The sequence below is a fragment of the Hippocampus comes genome, unplaced genomic scaffold (genome assembly GCF_001891065.2).
Source record: "Hippocampus comes isolate QL1 unplaced genomic scaffold, H_comes_QL1_v1.1 scaffold92, whole genome shotgun sequence".
Taxonomy (NCBI): domain Eukaryota; kingdom Metazoa; phylum Chordata; class Actinopteri; order Syngnathiformes; family Syngnathidae; genus Hippocampus; species Hippocampus comes.
This window is the reverse complement of record NW_017805379.1, coordinates 544663-570276: the sequence shown is the minus strand read 5'-3', so window position 1 is coordinate 570276 and position 25614 is coordinate 544663. Positions and strand designations below refer to the sequence as shown.

At 43.7% G+C, this 25614-nt stretch overlaps 1 protein-coding gene across 1 annotated transcript in view; it reads left to right on the top strand.

The window, feature by feature from the left end:
* cdin1 (CDAN1 interacting nuclease 1) overlaps positions 1-17438 on the top strand; it is a 61838-nt gene extending 44400 nt beyond the window's left edge. Inside the window, exon 12 of the mRNA XM_019872649.1 lies at positions 16483-17438. Coding sequence (XP_019728208.1) covers positions 16483-16618 — 136 coding nt within the window. The 3' untranslated portion in view covers positions 16619-17438. The remainder of the gene's footprint in view (positions 1-16482) is intronic.
* The last annotated feature ends 8176 nt before the right edge of the window (positions 17439-25614 follow it).

Below are 25614 nucleotides of genomic sequence, written 5' to 3'. Positions count from 1 at the left end.
AACTCCTTAAAAAGTTGTCTTGAATTTGCTCCCTTCGGAAGATGAGGTGTTTTTGCAATTCAAATATTTGCTCGCTCTCGCCGCCGCTGCAAAGCCGCCCTTTGAAGCGCGTGAGTTCTATCAGGGCCAATGACAGCGTGAGTGTGCGGCGTGACAGCGCAGGAGGCAGCGCCGCACTGGGGGGGGGGGGTTGGTTTGTCTCGAACTCCTTAAAAAGTTGTCTTGAATTTGCTCCCTTCGGAAGATGAGGTGTTTTTGCAATTCAAATATTTGCTCGCTCTCGCCGCCGCTGCAAAGCCGCCCTTTGAAGCGCGTGAGTTCTATCAGGGCCAATGACAGCGTGAGTGTGCGGCGTGACAGCGCAGGAGGCAGCGCCGCACTATTTCTAACCGCATATTTAAATAGCCAGGAAATCCGAAATCAAAAATGTATGCAAATGGTGCCATATTTGTACGCGCGTATTTTTTATCTTTACAGTTTAGGATCTCGCATGCATTGAGGTGAAGGCCTATAGACTTATAGCAACACTAATTGGAATTTCACATTTTTGGCAAATCTTAGATCAATAAACTTTCGTGGGGGCGGAATGTGTTACTTTTTACTCAGTAGTCACTTTATGACTTTTTCAAAATCTTTCACTCTAATTCCACTTAATTTGTTTTACTAATGATTAATTGTAAATTAGTAATTCATTTAATTTATCTCATGTCACTTCGGTGTACGTTTTAGTTTTTCAAATGTATTTTGTTTTATTTGTTGGTGTTATTGTAGATCAGAAGTCCAATTTATTATGATTGTTTGTTTTAATCAGTCATATTTTTTACTTTTTGTGTGCTATGGTATTTATCAAAAGGCCTATTTGAGATGCTGGGTTTAAGATTAGCCTGCTGCCTGTTCTGCAAGAACCACATGCTTGATGATGATATGGTTCCATTTGTAATCATCCCCATCAATGGGAATTAGGTTCGATGAACATGATATTCTGCAAGATCTCTGTACTATCACGCTTTTTTAATGTCCTCCAAAGATGACCGTTAGCGCTACAAAGAATATCCACGTGATATGAGGCACATATTGCAGGACTGTTTTTGGTTTGCCTTTGGCATAGAGTATGGGAAAGCCGATTTTCTTTGTATTCACCCTGACATTGGATATACAGCGCCGTGAAGAAGTATTTGACTTTTAAAAAAAAAAAAATGTTTTTCCCCCATTCTAATGTTTAAAGATAATCAAACAAATGTAAATATTCACCAACATCAAAACCATTTCAAACTAAAACTGCAGTTTTTAAATCATCGTTATATTTATGAAGGAAGAAAACCTTTTCACAATAACTGGCCCTGTGTGAGAGGAAAAAACATATCATGCCCCCCCCCCCACCCCTTTTTTTTAAAACCATGACTTAACTGTAGCTAATCATAGTTTTGGGGTCAGCTGAGTTTGTTTCGCTGAACACACCAACCTGATCACCTTCAGATCCCACTCAAGACATCACTTAAATAGAACCTTTCTGACAAAATGAAGGCAGCCAAAAGATATATACATATAAAGTTAGAACGAAATTCCACAATCCAAAGAAATTCAAGAACAGATGTGAAATAAAGTTACATCTATCAGTCAGGAAAGGCTTACAAAGGAATTTCTAAAACTTTTAGACTCCAGCAAACCACAGTGAGAGGCGTCCTCAAATCTTCAAATAGGAGATAACATGGAACAGTGATAGACCTTCTGGGAATGGCCAGCCTACTAAAATGACCTCAAGAGCTCAACAATAAAAAAAAAAGATTGCCAAAAATGACATCCATGGCAGAGCTCCAAGGCCCAAAACCACCGTTGAAAAAAAAAAGAACATCAAGGCTTGTCTTACCTTTGCAGAAAAAGAAAACATTTGAATGGTTCCCAAGATTTTTTGGAGTACATTATATGGATTGACAGGACAAAGTTTTTGAAAGGTGTGTGTCTTGTAATGTAAATTTTAAACAGCATTTCAGAAAAAATAACATGCTAATAATTAAGCACGGTGGTGGTACTTTGATGGGTTGCTTTGCTCTTCAGGACTTGGACTTTCGATGATTGTTGGGGGGAATGAAGGTTTTGGAATAGCCTAGTCAAAGTCCGGATGTGAATTTCATTGAAAGGCTGCGACATGACCTTAAAAAGGCAGTTCATGCTTATAAACCCTCCAGTGTTGCTGAATTAAAGCGATTCGGCGAATAAGAAGCGTAAGAATGGGCATAAATATGAGACGTGAACGACTCATTGCCAGTTCTCCTTTTTGGTTGTTTCTGCTGAGGGTGGGCCAACCAGTTATTAGAATTTGAGGGTTAGTATTTGTTTAGTACATTTTCACACTGGACCAGGCAGCTTAGATTTGTTTTTTTTTTTCCCTTAATAAATAAAATCCTCATTTAAAAATACTTTACTTTGGTTCCCTTCATTTGATATTTGCATTTGCTTGATCATTTTAAAGTGCCAAAAAAAAAAAAAAAAAAAAAAAAAGAGAACTTGAGAAGGGGACAAATACTTTTCCACGGCACTTAATACCGCAGGTGTTCAAAGACCTCAAGACAAAGAGCTCCGAAATAGACAATAGCCTCATGGTCTGGATTGAAAATCCATGATAGAATAATTAATTGAATTGTCATCTGTATGAGCACCCCTTGCTCTCTCTGCACCCTATAATTTCAAGCCCCCTCCCCTCCCCGACAGCAATTAATCTCATTTTTAGTCCAATTTCCAGCCCTCTGCCTGAGTCAAAGTGATTCCACTGTTTTGTTCCTATTTGGCTTGGTTCCTCTGCATAGTCATTAAGGGCCCAATTAATGTCACCCTTTAGCTGAAGAGTGCTCATTTTTATTGGGGAGCTGACAGTCATCGCTATGAGTGCTGCAGTGTAATATGCATTAATTGCCCCGTAACACTGGTAATTACCAGTTCTTCAAGCTTCTCGGTAAACTGTCATGCCCAGACACGACTGCTTGGAAATAGATTACTCATTAGGGGGAACCTGCCCTGTTTTCCAAAGGGGGATCGTCGGGTTGGCATGAAGACGAAATAAATCTGGTGCTTGAACAAATAGTTGCCAGAGCAATTTCCCATTACAACTTCCCCGGTGATGGCTCTTCGCTTTGTTTGGTTTTTTTTTTGGCCCCCTTTTTATCTTTGGGTTGCATTGCAGACGTCACGTAAAATCAGGCCCATCCTGAAAGCAGTCAGTTGGAAGGTAAATTTAGGCGTTGGCTTTAAAATGAATCTTTTAAAATAAAATTAAGAGTGAGGAATTGTTTGAGCACAACATTTTACCAACATTAATGCTAATATCAGGAGACACGAACTACACATGAACCCTTTCGGGGACAGCTTATCATGTTATTGGGTTACAGGGTGCATGAAAGGGCTAAATATGCGACGTAATCAGTTCAAAACTTTTCTTATTCATTTGTTGAAAACAAAGTAATGACCCTCTGCACCGTTCTTCACCTTGATGTAAAAAAAAGTGTGCCAAACAAATCATGTGAATGACTCGCTGTGGTGACCCCATCGGACAAGCCGAAAAGTCACGACAACTTCACTCTTGTAGGACTGTAAACCGGGTGTCATGAAACCCGTTCTCAGTATTTCAGCAAAATTACAAAATTTTGTATTTCATTACAAAATTAACTGTTTAAAAAAAAAGAAGAATCAAAGCTGTCACCACTTTGAAATTACTCTTAGTTTTCATACACCTCTCGCAAAGCCGTTTATTTTTTAGGGTGTGAGGATTTTTCTGTGAAGCTTCAAAAGCTGCTTCGTGAGGACAAAAACGTGGCATGATAAAATTTGTAGTCATCACTTGGTTGAAAGTAACACAGACTAGCGACAATCTGCTCTATTCGCGACAGTGATGGAATTCTTCAGTCTTTGGTCGCATAAAAGTAGAACTCATTAATGGCGCGCGTATTTTGCCTTTGCAAAGTATCCTATTTGATGTCGGTGTCTCGACACCATACCACTGGAGATAGCGGCGCCGTTCAAAAAGCGGTCCAAGGTTGCCCCCCGAAAACCCAGTGAGAAGCTTCTAAGGACTGCACTGAAAGTGTCAGCCTTGTTGCTTGATGTCGCGCCATTTTCAGAACCTTTGCATATGCGATCTCGGCGGTGTTGACGCCGGGGCCTTGTTCAAATATTGATGCGAGCGCCGCTCGGGTCTCGTGTTTGTGAAATCGTTCTTTTCAAGATTAGCTCGCGCCGAAACGTGTCAGCCACTCTGCGCCTGGAGAAACGCGCGTAGATGGAACAGTCTGAGGACAAAAGCCGAGTGGGTGTCACCTTTGCACTGCGATAAGATAATATGAAGGGGAGACCAAATCAAACACTGTTAGTGCTGTCACACGTCCCTCTTGCCGCTTAGGCGTTGCCCTGTTTAGTCACGCTAGAAACAATATTTAGATTTCACCACAGCTTTGTAAAAGTGTGCACTGGGCCGATCCCGTTCTTTCTCCCAGCCCGTCCGAAAGCACTTATATGTCATTACCTATTTGCCATAGCGAGGACAAGAACCGAATGTGAAGAGCGGGGAAAAGCGACCACCACCCACCCACCCACCGACGCACGCCGCACCGCGTACAGTGGTGCGCGCCCGCAGCAGAGGTGCTGCTTTTTTGTTTTATCTCCCTTATAGCACCTGCTCCAGGCAATCTGCTCCCACTCGGCTCAAATGAATTTTGTCACAGCCTTTCAGATTCTCAGCCGGTAACGTGCTAATGAAAGGAGATGGCGCAATTTGAAGTGACCAGGTAGCAGCCGGCAGTGCGCAGCTCAGAGCAACGCAAAGGAGGGGCCCTCTAGATGGACACACACACACACACACACACACACACACACACACACACACACACACACACACACACACACACACACACACCACAGCTTCTTGAAACAAAACGACAAGCCAAGCGTCCCCTTACATCCCCATTACCCTTCTCATTAATACCCCGGCGGTGTGTACGCCTGTGCACTTGTGCCTGTGTTTATCTGTTTGTGTTGCTCGAGCGCTTATCGAATTGTTTATGACAGCCCTAATTGGGCTAATTGAAGACGCTCAGATTACCTGTCAACTGTGCGTGTGTCCAGACTCGGTATCTGTCTGACGACTCCTGACAAGTGAAGGGACCCCCGTAGCATCCGACACGATGGAGCGTTCCCCAGGCGGTAATGGGGACAATAAGGGTCGCTCCAATTTTGACGTGGACAGCCTTTTGGGAGTGTGTTTGTTTTTTAAGTATGGCATGGAGTTGGGGTGGGGTGGGGTGGCGGCATAGCTAATTGTGTACCTTGCGGCCATCTGACAAAGCAACGAGAGTCCTAGAAGGAAAGAGAGGTTTTAAAGATCACGAAATGCTTTTGTTTGGAGCAGTTGGGTGCTAAGGAAGTGCAGTCCACATGGTTTACATATCACAAGCAGTTTGCGGAATGGTCGGATGGATGTTTGAACATGAAAAGATCAAGGCAAGGCAGCTTTATTTATCCAGCGCATTTCATACACATGGAAAACCACAGATTGGTTTGCAATATGGGCGGCACAGTCGTTGACCGGTTAGCACATCCGCCTCACAGTGCAAAGGTCCCGGGTTTGTGTTCTCCATCTTATGCCTTGCCTACTTATGCATACGCCACATGAATTTTGTGAAGTTGTCGGTGTGAACGCTTAAAAGACTGCAAGTCAAAGAGTTTAGCAAGATAACTCCTCTAATTGGGGAGATAAATGCTGACATGTTTATTCATGGTTCATTTGCCGTTATTTCAGCATAAATCTGCCCTGTAAGACAAAAACATTTCTGTATTGTAAATATCATATTGTTCATTGCGATTTAAGATTATTATGATCAGAAAAAAAAATACACATGAAGAGGACCTTGAAAAAAAATAATCGCAGTTATAAGAAAAAAAATCATGATTGTTATCAGATGCATTTTATTTACTTATTTTTTATTAATTTTATCAAATTTCATTTTAATAAACTGTTTTTATTTTTGATGTTCTTATGTGATGATTTTATTTCATGCATTATTTTTAGGAGGCACAATGCCTTGAGGTACCAGTTTGATGTGTTCCGTGACCACGCGCTCATATCTGAGAAAACATCAATATCGCAAATCCGATTTCTCCATTGAACTGAATGGAAATGCAAGTAATTCGTTCTCGCCGCCGCCCTCCAAATAAAACACCAAAATGTGTTTGTTGTTTTCCATGAAAAAGAAAAAATGCACTCAGTAATATTCTACAAAAACCACACGCAGTAATAACGTTTGCTATTGCACATAATTTACAAGACAAAATGTGAGCAAAAAATCTTACGTTCTTTCCTTGTTGTTAAGTCCAATCCAACATTCCTTGTTGTTCTTCTGTGAAGTTTATTGGTGGTTGGTAAACCGCAGTGTTTCTCGCCGCCGCCCTCCAAATAAAACACCAAAATGAGTTCGTTGTTTTCCATGAAAAAGAAAAAATGCACTCAACAGTAATATTCTACAAAAACCACACGCAGTAATAACGTTTGCTATTCCACATAATTTACAAGACAAAATGTGAGCAAAAAATCTTCCGTTCTTTCCTTGTTGTTAAGTCCAATCCAACATTCCTTGTTCTTCTGTGAAGTTTATTGGTGGTTGGCAAACCGCAGTGAATCACACAGCAAAAACTGCACCAACTGGCATTGTTCCTCCACTTCCACATTTCATGTATTTTTTATATATATATATAATTTTTTTTTGGGGGGGTGGCGTGCTAAATCAAAATCAGACTGCATTAGAGGACATGCATTGATTTCAAAGTCAAATCAATAGCAAATCCCGAGCATTAGCATCCTGTCAAATGTTGCAGAGTCCGATTTTCCGAGGCTTAGGGAATGTACTTTTGCGCCCCCCCATGATTGCCATACTAACGCACACATACACAGTGATGCCTCTCCTTTGTAGGCACTACGTGGGGCTTTGCGGTGTCATCACGATGACGGATCAACGTTGTCAGTCCAAGAGATTCCCTGGTTTGTTTGCTCTCCTCCAAAAGGGGTTAAACTGTCAAGTTGACAACTCAGAAGACCCTTCGACTCTTGCTGAGCATCTGTCTTTGACTCTTTCCCTCTCTCTCTTTCTTTTTTTGCTACATGACTCCCCCCTCCCTTTCCCGCCATCCACCTTCATCCCCAAACAAGTGAAAATCAATACCAGATTGCCTGAGGACCACTGTTTGGTGTTGGCCTGACCCCTCTGTGTCCCCTTGCACGGCTGCTTTCATTACATGGAGCCCACTATTTAACTTCTATCCCGATCCCTCGCCTAATTAGTTTCGTTAAGCTCTGTCTCTCGCTCGTCGTCGCGTTTTTCCCCTCCCGTCATGCAATCCCCCCCCCCCCCCTACTTGTCTTCGGAACATTGTAAACACGCAGACATTCTGCGGCCTTTGAGGGGGACTAGAGCTGGGAGTAATAAAGAGACAAATCCCAGCAGGCGTTTCCTGAGCCGGGATTATTGTTTTGTTTGCGTAGCAAATTTTTTAAAACTACAACGAAATTAGATTTGCGCCCTGAAACTTTGTGAAAACAAGAGGCTTGAGCTGCCTCGTCCCGACGCTGCGGTTGGTCCGTTCTCCTCGACACACTTTGCGACTCTTTTCGAGTAGACGGATCAAGCCTCCCTTGCGCTGAAATTGGGAACCATCGTCGTGCTGTTTTGTGTATTTAGAACTGATCAGTGGCAGCACTTTTCCCACCTCGCTGTGGATGCAACAGTGACTTCTAATATTGCCATGATGCGGGGTGTCTTCCGTTGTGAATTAGATTTTCCTCAATTCGGGCCTTTATTTCCCTCAAAAGCAGTACCTGATCCTTCAAGCAACCGTTGAAATGATCATAAAAAACTGCAGTGTACACACACAAAAAAAAAAAAATTGAGATTTAGGGGTGTAATGAATTGGAATTGGAAAATCTGTTTCATTGAAAATATGCGAATATAGCAACTCACCACATAAGGAATCGGTTTCAATATGACCGGCCAAAAAAATGATCAAAAAGTTTGAAATCCGTTAGATGTTGCTTTGGAGAGCTTGCACATGTTGTCACCTGTTAAGAAACGTGACAAAAAGTAACCGATGCGCCTATCTTGGAAGGAAATGCCACAATTGTAATACAAGTTCATCCCCATTGTAAAATTATCGTCCACCTGCATCATTGCATCGCGACCTCTCGAACCGTATCGTATTGAATCAAATCCTGCCATTGAGTCCTATCGCATGGGTCAAGAGATGTATCGAAATATCATTGGTTGTCATTTATTTTTATTATCTGGCATTTTTAATGAGTCTGCCATCACAAACAACTTATACGGCACACTTTCTTGTGTTAGTTAATTAGAGGTCTTAAATTTGACCAGACTGCCTTTAAGAAATTTTAAATTCACCTTGTTACACAAACAAACAATATGTTTTGTTTGCCCCCGGGTCTTCATTGATATATTTTTCTTTTGTACCACCGACAAGTCCAGGTGCCGCCACTGCCCCAGCTATACCGTCGACTACTGACAATCCCCAACGACATGTCAGACCCCCTTCCCTTCTCCACCCCCCCGGGCTAAAATTACCCTAAGGAATGTAAACAAGAGTGCAGAGTAAGCACACGGCTTTCCGTGCCCACCCCCAGGTTGTGTCCATCCCCAAAACTCACCCCTCAACCTGGGGACGGTTCGGAATCAGAGGCCAAGGTCGACAGCCCCCGGGTGGCCGAAACCCACTAATAGCTACTTTGTTTTGCGTCCGTCTTCCGTTCAAATCAAAACACAAAATGTATGTATTTCTTCGTCCTCCTTTGTATGGAGCCCCCCCGCCAGACAGATGGGCATTCACACCACTTCATTAGGTGTGTGGGGTAGCTGCAAGCATTGGAGTCTGGGTGAAGAAGTTTACTAGGTCGGGTGCTGACATGTTGATTTAGTGGCGGTAACACGACTGCACTTCCAAAGGTGCTGACTTGGACGAAAGCCAGGCCTGTTCTGTTTTTTTTTTTCTTTTTTTCTGTCTCTCTCTCTCTCTCTCTCTTCCAGGGACACGTTAGAGGCCACGCTCTAATTTTGGGGCAGGGGGTTATAGTGGTGGACGAAGAGGGCAAATATTCACACCTGCTTTACCATGCCCAGCTTTCTCGTTCGCTCTCGGTAAAGACCGGAGAGATTCATTCTGTGGTTTGCTGGCCATAAAGTGGAAGATGTTTTCTTGGCAGCAATAGCTCAACTACAAACGAATCCAATTCAATGCTCGACTAAATTTCTGCCTGGTGTAGGCGGCTCTAATTAGCCGCCTGCACCAGACAGAATTTTACTTGAGGACAAGTTTGATTTTTGCAACTAGCCAAACTTGCTAATTCAAACATTTGGGCCAGGAGGTTTTTGCGCATCAACTCATAAGGAATAATGCTGAGTAGATTTCATTCATTCAGTCATTTTCCAAACCGCTTTATCCTCACTAGGGTTGCGGGGGGTGCTGGACCCTATCCCAGCTGTCTTCGGGCAGTCGACAGGGGACACCCTGATCCGGTTGCCAGCTAATCGCAGGGCACACAGAGACGAACAACCATCCGCGCTCATAATCATACCGAGGGACAATTTCGAGTGTTCACTCAGCCTGCCATGCATGTTTTTGGAATGTGGGAGGAAACCGGAGTACCCGGAGAAAACCCACGCAAGCACGGGGAGAACATGCAAACTCCACACAGGAAGGCCGGAGCTGGAATTGAACCCGGTAACTCTGCACTGTGAAGTCGACGTCCGAACCACTCGACTTCCGGGCCACCTGAGTAGACTGATTACGCTTCATTGCACTTTATTGGGGCGAAAATGCAGATTCTCTGCAATTTAGAATCTCATTTGTATCCTCAAAAAGGTTACAATTTCTTAACCGTCAAAATCTGGAGTTCGTTTTTGAAAGATCACTGAACATTCGGCGAGCCCCCTCGCTGCCCATCTTTAAAACTCGCCTCAAAACTCATTTCTCTTCGTTGGCTTTTTGACTCAGCATGATTCAGACTTGATCTTAATTTGACTGTTTTGTGCTTTCTACCGTCTTCGTTATTAATTTATTGTTTCTTGTTATACACGTACAGCGCTTTGTATACAGCGCTGGTTGTTTTAAAGTGCTCCAGAAATACAGTTGAGTTGAGTTAATAACATCGCACTTTTTCATCTACCAGGCTGTTTATCGTGTGCAATCTGCATGCTTCCGCGCACATCACAGCAATATGTGGACGCATCGGGCGCACGTCCTGCGACCTGACATAATACACTCGATATCACAGACGCATGCACACACTTAACACTCAGCTGGACACATCAGGTTTGCAGGCGCCCGGTCAGCCTGACGCTGCCCTCGCAAGGGCCAGATATAGGGTTACAGTACAAACTGCTGTTGATTAGGGCCGCGGCTTCGGCGGGGGAGCATCCTAAATTGAAAACATGTTCGCCGCCAGGGTTACGGGTCGGATTAGGACCGGGGCCGTGCGGGGCCGAGGAGGTGAGGCCGTCTCAAAACGCTCGTCCCCCATTGCCTTCCTTTTGACCGCCTCTGGGGGGGGGGGGGGGGGGCGCTCCGTGAACCGCTCATCAAATTAACACTATGGCCGCCATTTTGCTTCGGTATAATTCAAATACAGTCAAACCTCGGTTTTCGACCATAATCCGTTCCAGACGGCTGTTCAAAAACCGAAACCACACTTAAAAAAAAAAAATCTTTATTGAACACTTCTGCTCACAATGGAACGCTACACAAAGAAGCGTCACTTTCTCGTGTAAGGAAGGCGAGAGGAGTCAAGTGGCGCATTCAAGTGCGCTCAGTTTGGTCGAGAACCGAATTTCGGTCGTGATCCGAGGCATAAAAACTCGAAATTTTTGGTCAAAAACCAATTTGGTCGAGAACAGAGACGTTCGAAAACCGAGGTTTGACTGTATCCGTCTTTTTATACTGGACATATTGGATATCAGAAGGGCATGTCAGGACCGCGCGGCGCAGTTACGTTGACCCTCTCATCATTGCGGCATCACACTTGCACAAGGTGGCTTTTATAGCATTTAATGATCACAGCATCAGGTGTTAATGAATTCTCACTCAGCATGTCATAACTGTAATGGTCAAGCCGTTTTCATGATGTAAGGTGGTGATTAGCGAAGATGCCGAGTCCCTGTAAGAGAAGAGAAGAGATCCGGTCTCAGGGATGAGGCTTTGCTAGCGTTATTCTCAGTGCATTGCGCATTCCGACGAAGGGTGTCCGACAAGTACGAGAGATTCCATTTTTGTGTGCTCAATTTGAAATACAGACGAAGTCTTGTTCATTTGATTGCTTGAGTTGCCGGGTTCAGTTCGTACAGGAACAATGTGGAAATGTTACTGTACTCGATTACATTCGTAATTTGGACAGTTGGTCTGCAGTGTGACTGGACTGCGCTAACGCAACATAGTTCATCACTTTGATTTCAAAATATTTCGGATGAGCTGTACACGAGGACGCCACAGTTTGAATTGGGGGATACATTTTGAGTCGGTGCGTTTGCATTTTGCTAAATGAGTATCTTTGAGCCTAAGAATTTATATCGGAAATTTTTGTGTTAGAATTGGAAAAAAGAAATCATGGATCCTACTATTTCTCAATACATATCTCCAACTTTAATTGATTCCTTTTAAAACGATGATGATGTAAGATTTCGCATAATTGTCCAACAAAATGAAAGGAATCCTTTTCAAATGGTAAAATGGTCAATATTTGTCTTTAATATCTCGAACACAACTTCTGAAATTATTTTGCCACACTCTACCAGCACACCAGTTCACCATTACTCCCCCCCACCCACCCACATTTGGTCCAAGTACAACAAATTGTAGCATGACCCTTATGTCTTGCTGACGTAGTGCAGTCAAAAAGGTTTTTCACAATTCCCAAACGGACTCCAAGCAAATACCCGCAAACAAGTCCTTCTATTCTAAGATCGCTCTGTGATTCTTCAGGCCCAAAATGTGTGAAGCAATTTATCAGCGAACTGATTGGTAAAGGGTCAGTCAAACTGTGCGTGCGCGAGATAAGATTTGAAGGTAAGTGCGAGAAGGCGACGGAGGTAATGGCAGCTTTGTCAGGCACACTGTCCCCCCGTTGGGGGGGGGGGGGGGGGGTCAGAGAAAGTGAGAATTTGCAATTGGGAGATAAAACAGCGAGTGTATTTGCTTGAGCAGCTTTGGGGGCAGTGGGCTGGGGGGTGGGGGTGACACATGTCAAAGGTTCATTCTAAGAGGAAAAAAAAAGGGATTTTTAGATTTTGGCCATCACTCATTCAAATCCAGTGTGAATTGGTATCACAATTGTCGTTCCTTATGCCAAAAAAAGTCAAACAAGAGTTCCCATATGTTGTAATCTCTGGAGAATGACTGACAGTTATATTTGGAAACAAAAAAAAGTGGATTAATTTGAGTGAGACTTGCATTTTTAAAATCATTTCTTTGGAAGTCGTTTTCAAGTCATAAGTGCTGATTTTCCTTTCTCCTCTCATCCAAAGTGGAGCTTTTGTCACGAGCATACAGTAATTTTGTTGATTAGTAAGTAGAGTCGTCTGGAAATTAGCGTTCTCAGTGATACATCTGCATTTCATTAAAATCATTTTCAAAATTAGAACTATGAAAAAAAAAACAAAAAAACCCCCCAAAAAACCCATTTATTTATATAAAACAAATTGCGTAATAATTCCTAGGTCAGGTGGGGTATGCCCCGACCCCGTTTGTTGTTCCTATAGCAACGAGATAACTCTTGCTAATCTTCCTGTATCTGACTTAGCACTGATAAGTCGCATGAGATGAGTATACATTAGTGAAACATACAATCCCCAGCACTCAATCCGACCTCACACATCACACCTCACGCGCTCACCCATCAGCACAATACACAAACATACAAATACCTTCGCGTCGGGGGGGGGAAGATAAACCACATCCACCATTCAGTTTGCATTTCCATACCACAGCGATGGAAAAAACACAAAACCGTCAAAAAGAGAATGACGGACACTACAAGATATTTGATTTTACAAATTTGCCTTGACCTGCAGGCAAAACAGTTGTCATCGTACGGTAAATTAGGGCTTATACTTTGAGCTTTGTCATATAATGCGTCATCATTTTTAGCTAATGAGATGGAAATGGTACATTTGGTTTTCTTTCATTTCTAGGCTTCAAAAATGCTATTTTTGGTGTCAAAGGATTTCCAAATTGACACAGTTGAACCAGTTTTGAAACAGTTTGCTTCACAGCAATGACATTCCGCCACGTTCTCAACTTCCTCCAGTACCTCAATAGCTCCCATTCAATTCTCACATTTATTTGAAGGATCTGACTTGCTTTTCATCCTGCAAAAAAAAAAAAAAAAGGTATAAGCTCTAATGTTTGGCAGCGCTTCCTCACTGCCTGATGTATGGATGCCCAAAACAAAGACGCCTTTGTGGAGAGGGCTCAGGTGGAGGCTCCGGCTACCGAAATTATTGCTGCAGGATTTATTTGAAATAAGTCTGTGCGCTATGCCGGTGATGTATTTTTAAAAAAGATTCGTTGCCCAATCTTGATATTTTGGACAATCCATTGCCTCTTTCTAGGTTTGTCGTTTCTCTTCGCCGAATTTGGCAATTTGAGTGAACTTTTGTGTGTCCGTCAAAGTTTTTCGTCCACTACGGCGGCGCCAGATTGGACAAAAGTGTTTGATGTGAAGGGAAGAGACCACATTTGCGCTGAGGACCGGAGCATAGCTTTGTGAAATCCTGATCTTGCAATCGCCTGCAGTTGGACTGAATTCCATTTCTGTTTTCGGTGTCTGCGTGAAGGATGAGTAGCAAGAAGGTCATGAATCTCATTGTGCCCAACTCCACACTGTTCCTGCCACCCTCGTTTAAAAATGCCACGTCCACACAAATGAACGATAATTCACTCTTTCATTAACATTCACAAAAAAATGTGTCCTACAGTGACCATTTTTTTGTTTCTACTCTCAAACTGTGCTCACATGATGAGAAGAAATCATTATTTGCCATTCTTAGAATCCCAAATCATTACCAGGCCGAATTCCTCTCTTCTCTCCGCTGTGCAAGACCACATTTGGCATTTTTTTTTTGTTGTTTTTTTGTAAGATTGCAAAAATGGTCAAAGATGTCACCCAATACAGTGCCAAGCTCTTCAAGCTGGCAACACTGAAGAAAAGTTGCTGCTTTTGTTTCTATACCGCAAGGTAGCCAAAAGTACCTTTCAACGTTCTGTGAAAAATCGACTACCAAATAAAAACTGAGCCCTTTTTGGATCCTGACACCAAGTTTTGGAAAGTTTGGAAGCAGCCTGCCAAATTCTCGTGAGAAACACTCTCTTTCGATATCGTGTACTTTTGCAACACTTGGTTTGTGATTCTGCTTTTTTCCTGAGTTCCAATCTCATCGTGCTGACTTCTCGCTCGTCCGTGCCCCCCCCCCCCCCCCCCCCCCCCCCCCCCCCCCCCATCCCCGACCACTCCGTTCCCCCGCTCGCTGGTGTTGTTGTTTCAATCCCCAGTAGGATTCATTCGGAGCATAATTCAAAGTCCATTTATTTTTCTTTGAGCGTATGGAAAGGCCTCGGTGACACGGCTCCCCCGGTGTTGATAATTTTGCGCCTTTCAATTTGCGCTCGCCCTCCCCTTGACAGGCGCGGTACGTGATGTATCGTCCCGCGCCGTCTTATCTGTTGATGTAGAGTTTTAACCTTTTTCCCCCACTCCACCCCCCCGCACCTTGGGCCTTACGTACAGCACAGCAGCTGAATAAAATAAGAAACGTAACCCCTTTACAAAAGTCATCTCTTGTAAATGTTTACGTTACGTCTCCATAACATTTCCATATTAAGACCCCGGCGGACGGCAACGCGTCCGCCGCGGAATCGGCGGGGCTACTTGGTCCGCGCCGCTGAGAGGCTGAGGTATGCGTGTGACATTGCGGTGAACTTGCGGCGTGTGCATCTGCGGGCTTTCTCCGGGGCCTGCTCGCCCATAGATACAGCGCCATAAATCAGCCGCAGTAAAAAGTTTAGAATGCGGGGATGGGGCGCAGGACAGGAGCGCGCACTGCTGTTTTGGGCCTCTCGGGGAAATGGGAACGCCGCCGCGTGCTTATGCCCTGACGTTTTTTTTTTATGCGTCCGTAAGGAGAATACGGCTCAAGGCCTCGTCGAAATGGCACCAGACTGTACACAGATACACAAGCTGTCACATGTGCTCGAACAGCAGGCTGTTTTTTTTTTTTTTTTAAATATACGCTATTAAAATATGATGTTGAAGTTGTAAAGGTCAACCACGTAGGTGTCTTCTGAGGGCTTGTAAATCATAATCATAGAAAAGATTCCCAAAGTTGATATTAAAACCACACCGTAGGGAGCGGGTTCGGGAGGCTGTATTTCAACATGAATTTGGCCCCGGATGAAGTTTTTATGTACTTTACCTCGCCGCTGAACTCGCGCAGCGCCATGTGGCCCTTTTTTGCCCGCTTCCTGTCCGGGTCCCTGCGGCGGGGGGGCTCGCAACGGTGTTAACTGTCGACGGCGTCTGGGACGGCCGCGCTGTCAGCGCGGCCTGAGGACTCCCGCTTTTTCGCGCGGGGACGGCGAAGGAAGCTTGCTCGCGGTTCACAGTTCAACTGTGACATGTCTTCATGCGTGGGCGGCCGGCGTTCAAAGAAAATGAGAGGCAGACAGTCCACCGGTGATTCTTCGGGGTGCGATAAAGCGCTTGAAAGATGGTTTCTAGCGGTCCTTTTTCGGGTCGTCCTAGACGTACCCGGTGAAGAGCTTCTCCGACCCTCAGCGGGAGCGGCGACGGAGCCCGAGAAATCGCAGCGAAGATGTGAGCGCGACAGCGGAATATCAAAAGATAGAAGTCGTCCGTGTTGAAATGGTCTGAATCTGATTTCTCAGCTGCTTGGAAACTCATTATTCACACCTCTTGGGAACCGGCATAGCTCACCAAGTCATTTTTTTTTGTCTTTCAAAGCTAATGCGAATGAAACAGCTGGATTCTGTTGGACTGGCGAGCATTAACCGCCACATGCGGCATTTAAGTCTGAGGCTTTGCGCTGAACTCTGCGTGCTCTGCGATATAGCAAAGGCTTCCGATGACAGGTTCCGGAGCCCTTGGCAGAGCTTTGTTATTTCGCATATTATTGTTATTTCCCTGCCATTGTCATGTGATGAAGTGTCTATCACCCCGTTCGAGAGATCTTGCCAGACAACGGGATTTTTTTGCTTTGAGTTTTCTGGACGGCGATCAAAGACTCTGTGACCTTATTTTTGACGGATCTGAGTCGCTTTTTTATCTCTTTGGACGTAATTATGTTTTGTGTCATAATTCTCTAATTTCCTCTTTTATGTCCTTTTGCTACTAAGCATATGTTCTCCCCTATTTTTCTTTGTCTCCCACAGATTTGGACCGGGACTTGTTATCTACTGGTACGGTTTCATAGGTGAGCTGGACTGCCAGAGGGACCGAGGCATCCTTCTCAAAGACTGCTTCCCGACGGACATCGTCGTCCTCGGACGGGCCGCCCAGCAGGACTGACGAGCCAGTCGCGGGCAAAAGAGCGAGGACATAAATTTGGGTGGCGACGTTGGAAGGAACGATTGTCGAGGATGGCGGCGCAGGAAGGGTAGGAACAGAAACGCCGGGGGTAGACGCCGAAATCCGGAAGTCATTTAGCTTTCCTGCTTGGGAGTCGAAAACCTCTGCTGCCCTGAACTCCGCTTGACCCTCACTCTCCGTCTGCCGCGACTTTCCTGGCTGCTTGGCTTTTGCTACAAAGTACAAATAAGCCCCCAAAAACTCCACATTGAAGAGGTTCCCCGGTTCCTGGTCAACTCGTGGCCCCCGGTTGGCCTCTCTCAAAGGATGGCGTGGTGTGATGGAGCACCAGAGCTCGGACACGAGGCCTTTCCTTATCACAGCCCAGAGTCCTGGCCTTTGTCACACCTTCCTCTTCCGTTCCGTAAGCAGATAAGGGAGGTGCGGTTCTTGGGGGGGCGGGGGGGCGCTGGTTGGACGCCTGGCTCTCACCTGCGTCACTCAGTGCCCTCTCCAAGCGGGAGAGCAGAATGGTGGCTGATTAAGGCCACGGCCTCGCTGTGACCCTTTTTCTTCCCTGTTATCAAGTTCCTCGCGAGATTTCGATGAATTCATCTCCTGGACTGTTTCGACGTCTGATTTATGAATTGGATATGCTTTCGTGTTCCACATCTGTGTTGCGATGCGTCTTAGAATTTGAGCAGCTTATTAAAATGTCTTTCATTTCCACAATTGCTGGTTTTGCGCGACTGCAATTCCAGAACCGAAAGACTTTCAGTGACCCAAAGGAAAAGTAATGGAAAACATTTTCATATTCGAACCAATGGATGTTTGTCATTTTCTGCTTAGCGGAGAAACCAAATCATCACCGAGTGTCTTTCAAAAAATGGCTTCAACAGAGCATTTAAGGGGCAGATGTTGGCTAACGTTCAGCACGCCAGATATCCTGAAATTGCCCAAAGGAGGAAGAAAAGGTCTGTCGACTTTTTGATGAGGTTCCTTTTTGCTTCTGTGTGAGCGTTCACAGGTACACGGGAACACCTGAACTTTATGGGAATTTCGGCGACCGTTTGACAGCGCATCTTTACGACTCCAAATTTTTTTTACGAGCCGCTGCTAATGACAGAAACACAAGTGGAGCCCTGTAAAATTGAAAAAGATGACCATAAAGTTGACTCTAGACACAGATGTATGCATTGCCAATAGCCCCTACACTAAAACACAAAGTCAAAGCATGGAATAGAATAACAAATTCGGGTATTCGAGTTATCGTACATACTCTATGTACTATGGCGATGCCCAGCAATTGACTGACAACCAGTCCAGTCTCTCATCCAAAGTCAACTGGGATAGGCTCCGGCTCAATACACAATTTCCTGTTAATAAAAAAAAAAAGTGTTACGTGTACAGTGGATCTAATCCACACCCCTGTGCTAATCATGATGATTGTGATGTTAAAAAAAGACACAATTTAATCGATTTAAAACTTTTGCCACACGTGCGCGATGCCCAGCAATTGACTGACAACCAGTCCAGTCTCTCATCCAAAGTGAACTGGGATAGGCTCCGGCTCATTACACAATTTGCTGTGTAAAATGTGTGCTAATCATGATGATTGTGGTGTTAAAAAAAGACAATTTAATCGATTTAAAACTTCCCACACGTGCATTGTATAACCTGTAAAAATGAAAATAAACGACTGAAGTGGTTGCACAAGTATGCACACCCTTTACAGTAACCTGGCTGTGGCTCTATACATAGTTAAGCACTACGTTCGAACCCATGTTAAATGAGAATCCGCACTCACCTGCCACCATTTAACTTGTTTAACTCCAAATAAATTTCAGATGTTCCAGTTGCATTTTCATGACATATTTTTATCCCTTTTTTTTCCCCCACAAGTTTTGTCCAATTTCCAACCATATATAATTCACTTCACTTGACTCAGCGTTTGAGAAACAGCCCAAAAGCATGACGCTGCCACCACCTTTTCCCCCTGTAGACTATTTTGACTTCCCCTCTTCAAAAGATAGAGGAAAAAGTTGAAATGATATTTGGTATAAATAACAAACACCTCGTAATTAAACAAAAGGGATGTGTCGAATTTTGCATATTGACTCTAAGCACATGTCTCCGTTTTGATCGAATTTGGAAATACTGTACGCTTCCAAACTGAAAGAGTAACGTCACCATGTTCCGGATGTAAAAAGATCGGCTCCTTAAGACTTGTACACCCCCCCACCCCACTCTTGTCCTTAATCTATTTCACTTCCAAAACGGAAGCCGTCTCCGTCGCAGAGAATAAAAATAAGCATTTCTATATTTGTTCTATGCACTCGCGCGGTCCAAAAAGACCCGCTATGCACGCTTGAATGCCGGCGAGGTGTTGCTTGATTTGTTACCCTTAAACCTCTAACCCTTAGCCGGCTCCCATCCAGGCCTTGATCCCTCCACCAGGAGGCCAGCGGGTCACTGCTGGGTCAGCAGGCGGCCGTGGCTTCCCCGCCTCCCCTCGCCCGCTCCCTCACCTCCTCCTCAACAAAACAACTGTCCCCATGTGTCTAGTTAAACTCAACCCTATTGCCTGCCTATGGAATGCTTAGGCATCACTTTATGGCTCCTGTTGGACACAAAAACAGGGCTATTTTACTCGCCGGGGGAAAATTCTCAGCTGAATAAGAGCAGAAAGAGAAAGAGGAAAAAAAAAAACAGCAGAATCAGTTCCTCTCAAGTTTCGAGCCTTCCTGCCATTGTTTTCCAAGATGGCTGTGGCACAAAAGAGGAGTCAGGGTCAGCCCCTATAAATTAGCTTTGTGCACACAATGCCGGCTAAATTGTGCCTCTCCAAAGCCTACTTCAAAGTCATGGCAGCTGGACGGACTCCACCACGTGAGAGCAAATACAGAACAAAAATATTGGTGCAGACTAATCATTTGTCATAGAAACAAGGGCACTTTGTTGACATCCACTTTAGGCTTGAAAGTTTGAAGTGACGCTAATGAATAGCAAAGTATTCAAATGAGACTTTGCCGGACGAATGGTGTCATTTTGTATTTAGTGTGTAACATTAAAATTATATTTCAACATTTTTGATGCTGTACTGTAACTAGAACAGTATCAAAAATAACTAGCAGTTTGTTGGCTCTCAGTATACACGAAGCCGTGTCACATTTATGGAGCTAGCTATCTATTTAGCTAGCGCCTAGCTATCCATTGTGTAGGACTTTTTTGTTTTCATTCACAAGTATCAACTTTTTTTCCTCCGTCAAATTCTATGTAAGCTCTCACTAGACCCTAATTTTACCATGACTTGAAAACGAAAGTAATGACCTCACCCTAAATGGCTTCATATTTTGACCATAAAACATTTCTGCCATGATTTACTTTTCACGTCCACCACGTTTGGAAAGCGGTTCGCAAGAGCACTTTAATGTCTTATACAGCAGCCGTATTCCAGCAAAATTGAGCGTAATGTAACGCTTAATATTTAGTCAAGTTTCCTACTAAAATTCTCTGGAGACCGGATGGCTTTGTTCCAGTATCCACCGCGGAGCCGCTCAGATGTCCATCTTGGGTTTGTGTTCTGTTGTTTTTTTTATGTGTCCTTCGAGCAAACGTCTGAATGGCCCTTCGAGATTCAGACAGACTGAGGCAAAGGTTTCATTCCTGCAGCAGACTACCACACAGACTTCCTCCACGCTTCTGTTATTTATGTGCAGAGAACGCCACTCTGTTTTTGCCCCGGGCAGCTATGGAGCTTTTAGTCGGTGATCCTCTCTGGCCAGGAAGATATCACAGGGTGGAAATAAATAAAAGTTTTCTTGGAAAAGCCAGCGGAACTGTTTTAAAACATGAAAAAAAAATGGGAGAGGGGGGAGGGGGAAGCTGGATCAAGGGTGGAAAAAAACAGACTCTCAGCAGATATGACGAGAGAGCTCATTTTTATTTTTAGGAAGCTGTGCCTGCTAATCAGATGTTATTTAAAACAACAATGGAGCATGAGAACATGAACCGAGGGATTGAGAGAGGCCGCGTTTGACTGACAGGAAGGAGGCATGATGGCATGTTTGACGGGGAAATGAACGACAATGACGCGGGGATGCGGGTCAGCCTTGAAGGCTTGTCCACTTCTGTGGAAGCACATAACAATGTAGTCGCGAATAATATGTCATATTCCAAGTTACGTTCAAGATGAACTATTTTCAAACGACATGAAGGTCAGCTAGCCCATGACACAAAGATGACGGACATGTTGCGCTAATAACGCGACAGGGCCGTTGCTCGGCCATTTGAGTCTCCAGGAAGTAAAATAACGACAAAACGAACCGTAAAAATACTCTAACAATTATGATGAGTATTGTTTGTTTGTTTCTTTATTTATTTTCCACACTTTTGTTACTCCTTGCCACAGCTACTGTTCACCTTCACATAACCGTGTAAACACATCCGATAAAAGACATATGGTTCGCAAGAAGTTTCACCATTCAAATTCTTGGCAGGCCACGGGAAGGCCAAAAATAAGTTAACTGATTTATTTTTCGATGATAATTCAATTATGACTAGTGCACGGGTTAAATTCTCCTCTCAATCCTATTTTTTTTCTGTTGAATTACTATAATGTGTGTACTCTCAACATGCTACTTAGTGTTTGCTAATTTGTACAATTGTACACTAAAAAACTCACTTTTATTTCACACCACAATTTGTATTTTTTTTTTTAAAAAAAGCAAAACACACTCGTCCTTTTATTCTCGCTGACCAAAATGCTGGGGTGACATTATAGGTGCTCATTTTTGGTGCGGTATGGAAGCATGAAAAATGTTGCAGAAAACAGCGCTCGGAGTCTTGTGCCGGCATGAACAACAGGGGTGACAGTCTGTATGAAGGCAGCATGTTCTAGCGCAGACCACTGGAAAGGTCACCGAAATCCCCTGCTTCGCAATCCCGCTTTGTGTGGCATTTGGTCGGTGACGGGAGCGACCAAGAAAGAGTGTCATCTCCTGATCACAGCGAGGGACCAAAGGGAGGAAACAGGAACTCCGGTAGCTTCCACAGGTAATGGCAATTTTGGCAGTTACCTGAAACAGGAATTGGCAATATACTCCAGAAATGTGTGCGTAACCACCAGAGAGGCGTAACTCGTTGAAGTTGGAGGCTAGCTGTAAATCACGTCGCGTGGAGTTTTCTTGAGACTTGTGAATGTGAGCAAAATCCATTGGGAAAATGCTAACATTTTGCTCAAAAGGAAATAATAGCCGTTAGCTGTTATGCTAACTGGTCGAGCACAAACCTAGCTCCTTAGTAAAGAAAAACTCAATCAATTTATGTCTCAAAACAACTAATCCACCCAACAAGGGAACGTTTGTTTTGTACATAGATTTCAAATTTTATGGGAGGGAACAGAACATCTCTCCATTTCTGTAATGACCTATGTTACTGGGAAATACAGTTTGGTTTAAGATTGAAAAAATGTGAAGAAACTGACCTGGTGCGTGTTTGTCATGTCATGTGACCCATTTGTCTTTTTTTCATTCGTTTTCATTGCCCCCAAAACACTTTGCAGCCGCATCGTCCTTGACTTGCTGCCAGGAGGTAAATATACCCCTTCGTGTCCAAACACGGCGTCAACTGCTAGTGACTTATCGGACTTCAGCCCTCGAGGGATAAATTTGGTTTCAATTTTAGAGGCTTGATGATGTCATGTCGCAACGCACTGCTGGTTACGACGTCGGCAACCTTGATCGTTCCAAATTCTGTCGATTGTGTGAATGATGGTCGATTAGTCGCATCTGGAAGCAATGACGCAAAATGGAACGCTCTTACTCCAACCAGCAGATGCTGTCCATTCCGCCTCTCCTAGTTTGCTGTCTAAAGAAGTAAAATGACATCCACTCTATTGCAAAATACAGTTCTGCTAGATAAAACATTCACATGGAAATGGAAGTTCAGAACATTCAGAAAGAATTTTCTGGGCTAGCAAAGTTAGCATGAATTCACCCAGGCTGGTGAAGTTGCACCAGTTTCCATAAGTTGGCAAGGATTGCAAGAATTTACCCTTGGGACAAAAGTTAGTGCGAGTTTTCACTGCCTATTTAATTAAATTAGCTCAAATTTACCCAGGCAAGGGACGTTAGTTGCTTACCAAGTTTACCAAGGCTACTGAATGTATTAAAGTCTATCCACGGAAGTGGAATCAGCACGAATTTACTCAAGCTAACAAGTTTGCCCAGGTTGAGTGAGATAATGTAGCACAATTAATTTGTTTGCCAGTTTAGCCTGACGAGCAAAGTTGCTACGAGTCTAGCAAGGTTAGTAAAGCCAGCATGACCTCACCCAGCCTCTGCACCAAAGTGGTGCCTAGCATTTATAAAATGCACTTTTCTCCGATATAAAATGAACAAACTGGATGTTCTTTTTTCCCCCCCTCCAATGCCCATCCTTACTGTGAACTCTTACACCTTGAGAAAGTCTTATCTGGACCAGGTCCGGTTCTTCAGTGTAACCCCAGAACGTCCCGCAGGGATCCCCCTCGGGTCACCTAATGAATGGCGGGACGTGATGTTGTCGCTCACATCACTTGAGCTCTGTCGCCCTGCTTGCAATCACCCTGTGTTACGGCCCCGTAATGGGCTTCTCCCACTGGGAGTGGGACGGGAAACCCAACGCCGGGGCATTCAGGTGTGCCATAAAGTGCTTTTCACTTTTCCGACGACTTCCCGTCTCCAGTGGCGTTCTCCATTAACTCGCAAAATCAGACCAGAGAGGCTTCCCATTGGTCCAGATGCTGGTTATTGCTACGGTTAACCTCCCTCCACCCCCGCAGGTACTCCGCTACCTGGCTCAAAGATAAGATATGAGGCCGGGTGCCTGTCATTATCGCTGCGAATGTTGATGTCGCCTAAGTTGGACACAGTGCATTTATTGTCTGCTGGAGATAAAAACAAGCCACTCCCACCATGTACCCACCCTTCCATTGCTACTATTTACAAGCAGCAGCTGTAGTGATGCCAAAAAAGAGTTGGTGCCCTTCATTAGCGCGGCTTCTGACTGCTAACAGGGATCAACCAGGACTATCCTGCCTTGCCAACGTTTTGTGTGCCACTTGAAAAACAAAAAGGGAAGAGTGTACTTAAAGTAAAATAATATTTATACTCTGTGCTTGGTTGACAGACAAAATATTTGTGTTTAAAAGACTAGGAGAGGAGAACGGTTTCAATTAAAAACAAAAACATTTGTCATGTTTGTTAAAACTGTCAGTATGCCCTGACAGAGGAAAATGACCTGTGAAAAAAATCGCCCCTCTTTGGCCCCATCTTGTCAGAGGCAGAAGTTATGAATAAAAACATCTCCATGCTTATTTGCCAAAAGCTGGGCACAATACTAGCAAACAGTGGCAGAGCGAAGAAACCTCAGGCAGCTGAGAGGATTCAGAAACAATTAGCTTTCGCAAGATTATTTCTCCACAGGTAAGTTTGTCACCTCTTTTCTATTTGCATCCCTTTTTTTTTTTTTTTTTCAAAATATTAACATTTTGTGTTTATAAATCATGCTAGCAACGCAGCAGCCGAAGCTAACATTGGCTTGTTTACAGTGCAAGTCTCGGGAACGTAAGTGAGGCCCATGACTTGGAGGAGAGAACGAAAATTAAGTGATAGTGTACTTAAATATGATTTCAATTGACCTGTCGTGGTGTTGGAAGCAGTCTTGTATTTCTTTTTACTCGGGGTTATTTTGTAGTTAACGCACGGAGGTAACAATTCCTACTTAGTTTCATACATCAGAACCGACGTTCTTTGTCTCTATCAACCTGTTATCACCTTCCTCCATGACGTTGCTGTCTCAGTTTTTTATCCCCCCGAGAAGCCCCCAATATAAAATCTTCGTCTTAATCTTTATTTACGTCTTTTCGAACATTGTGTCATCATCCACTGTGGTTAAAAAAAAAAAAAAAAAAAGGAACGAGTTGGTTAAACAAAGTACACTCAAGCACCTCCCCCGCGTAACTACGCAAAGGAAGGCTGAGTCGAACGCCGAACCTCAGAGCAGACATACTCGCCACTTTTCACCGCGTTGCCTTATTACTTAAAATAATAATAACAATAATAATAATAAACAATATATAAATGTAATATCTAAATGTATTCGAGAATCAAATCGTATTCTATTGGTGTTACGATTGTTGCAGTTGTTTGAGATCCTGATTTAGGATGTCACGTGATGTTCAACATTCAATATATTATTAATAATAATAATAGTAATAATTATAAATAAATAAATAGGTAAATAAACATTGCACAGCCCAATCTTCGATCCATCCTGATCGATTGTGGCCCCCATGAATGTGAATGGCCTCATAAATATTTCCTTCGGCCTACTGTAGGGGTCGCTCGTTGCGGCGTTTAATTAATGAGGTGCATATTAATTAATCAAGGCCACACTACGTCGCTCTTATCACGGCTTTTTGTATTTTTTTAAGCTTTTAAACGATAAAATTGAATTCATCAAAGCTGGAATCTCTATGAATGTTTGTGGCCTCAAAAAAGAGAAGAATAAGCGATGTGATTTTTTTTGTGTGTTTTTTTTTTTCTTCTTCCCGGTGCAAGAGGCGGTCAAACGACCTCCAGGCCAAAATGTGAAATGTGGAAAACAAATAAGATTACAAAATTAATATTCGCTGTTATGGCCTGTAGGCTTTCTTAATTCAATCTTAAGTGATCGAAAAGGACGACTTGGATGTCTCAAGGCCTACTTTTTTTTTTTTTTTTTACTTCTGTCCTCCAAGTGGTCAGCAGCGCCTTCTTCAAGCCGCCCCGCGGCTCCTCTAATGTGACTAATTATATTTCTTTTTTTTTTTTTTCGTTTCTTGGGTCATGGCGATTTATTTGAGTGCAGTGTGTGTTTTATTTAAGGAGAAAAGGGGTGAGTGTGAGTGTCAGTCATTTTTTAAGGAGACGAGCGCTTGCTCAAGTGTGAACGAAGAGAGAAGCCATCAGTCC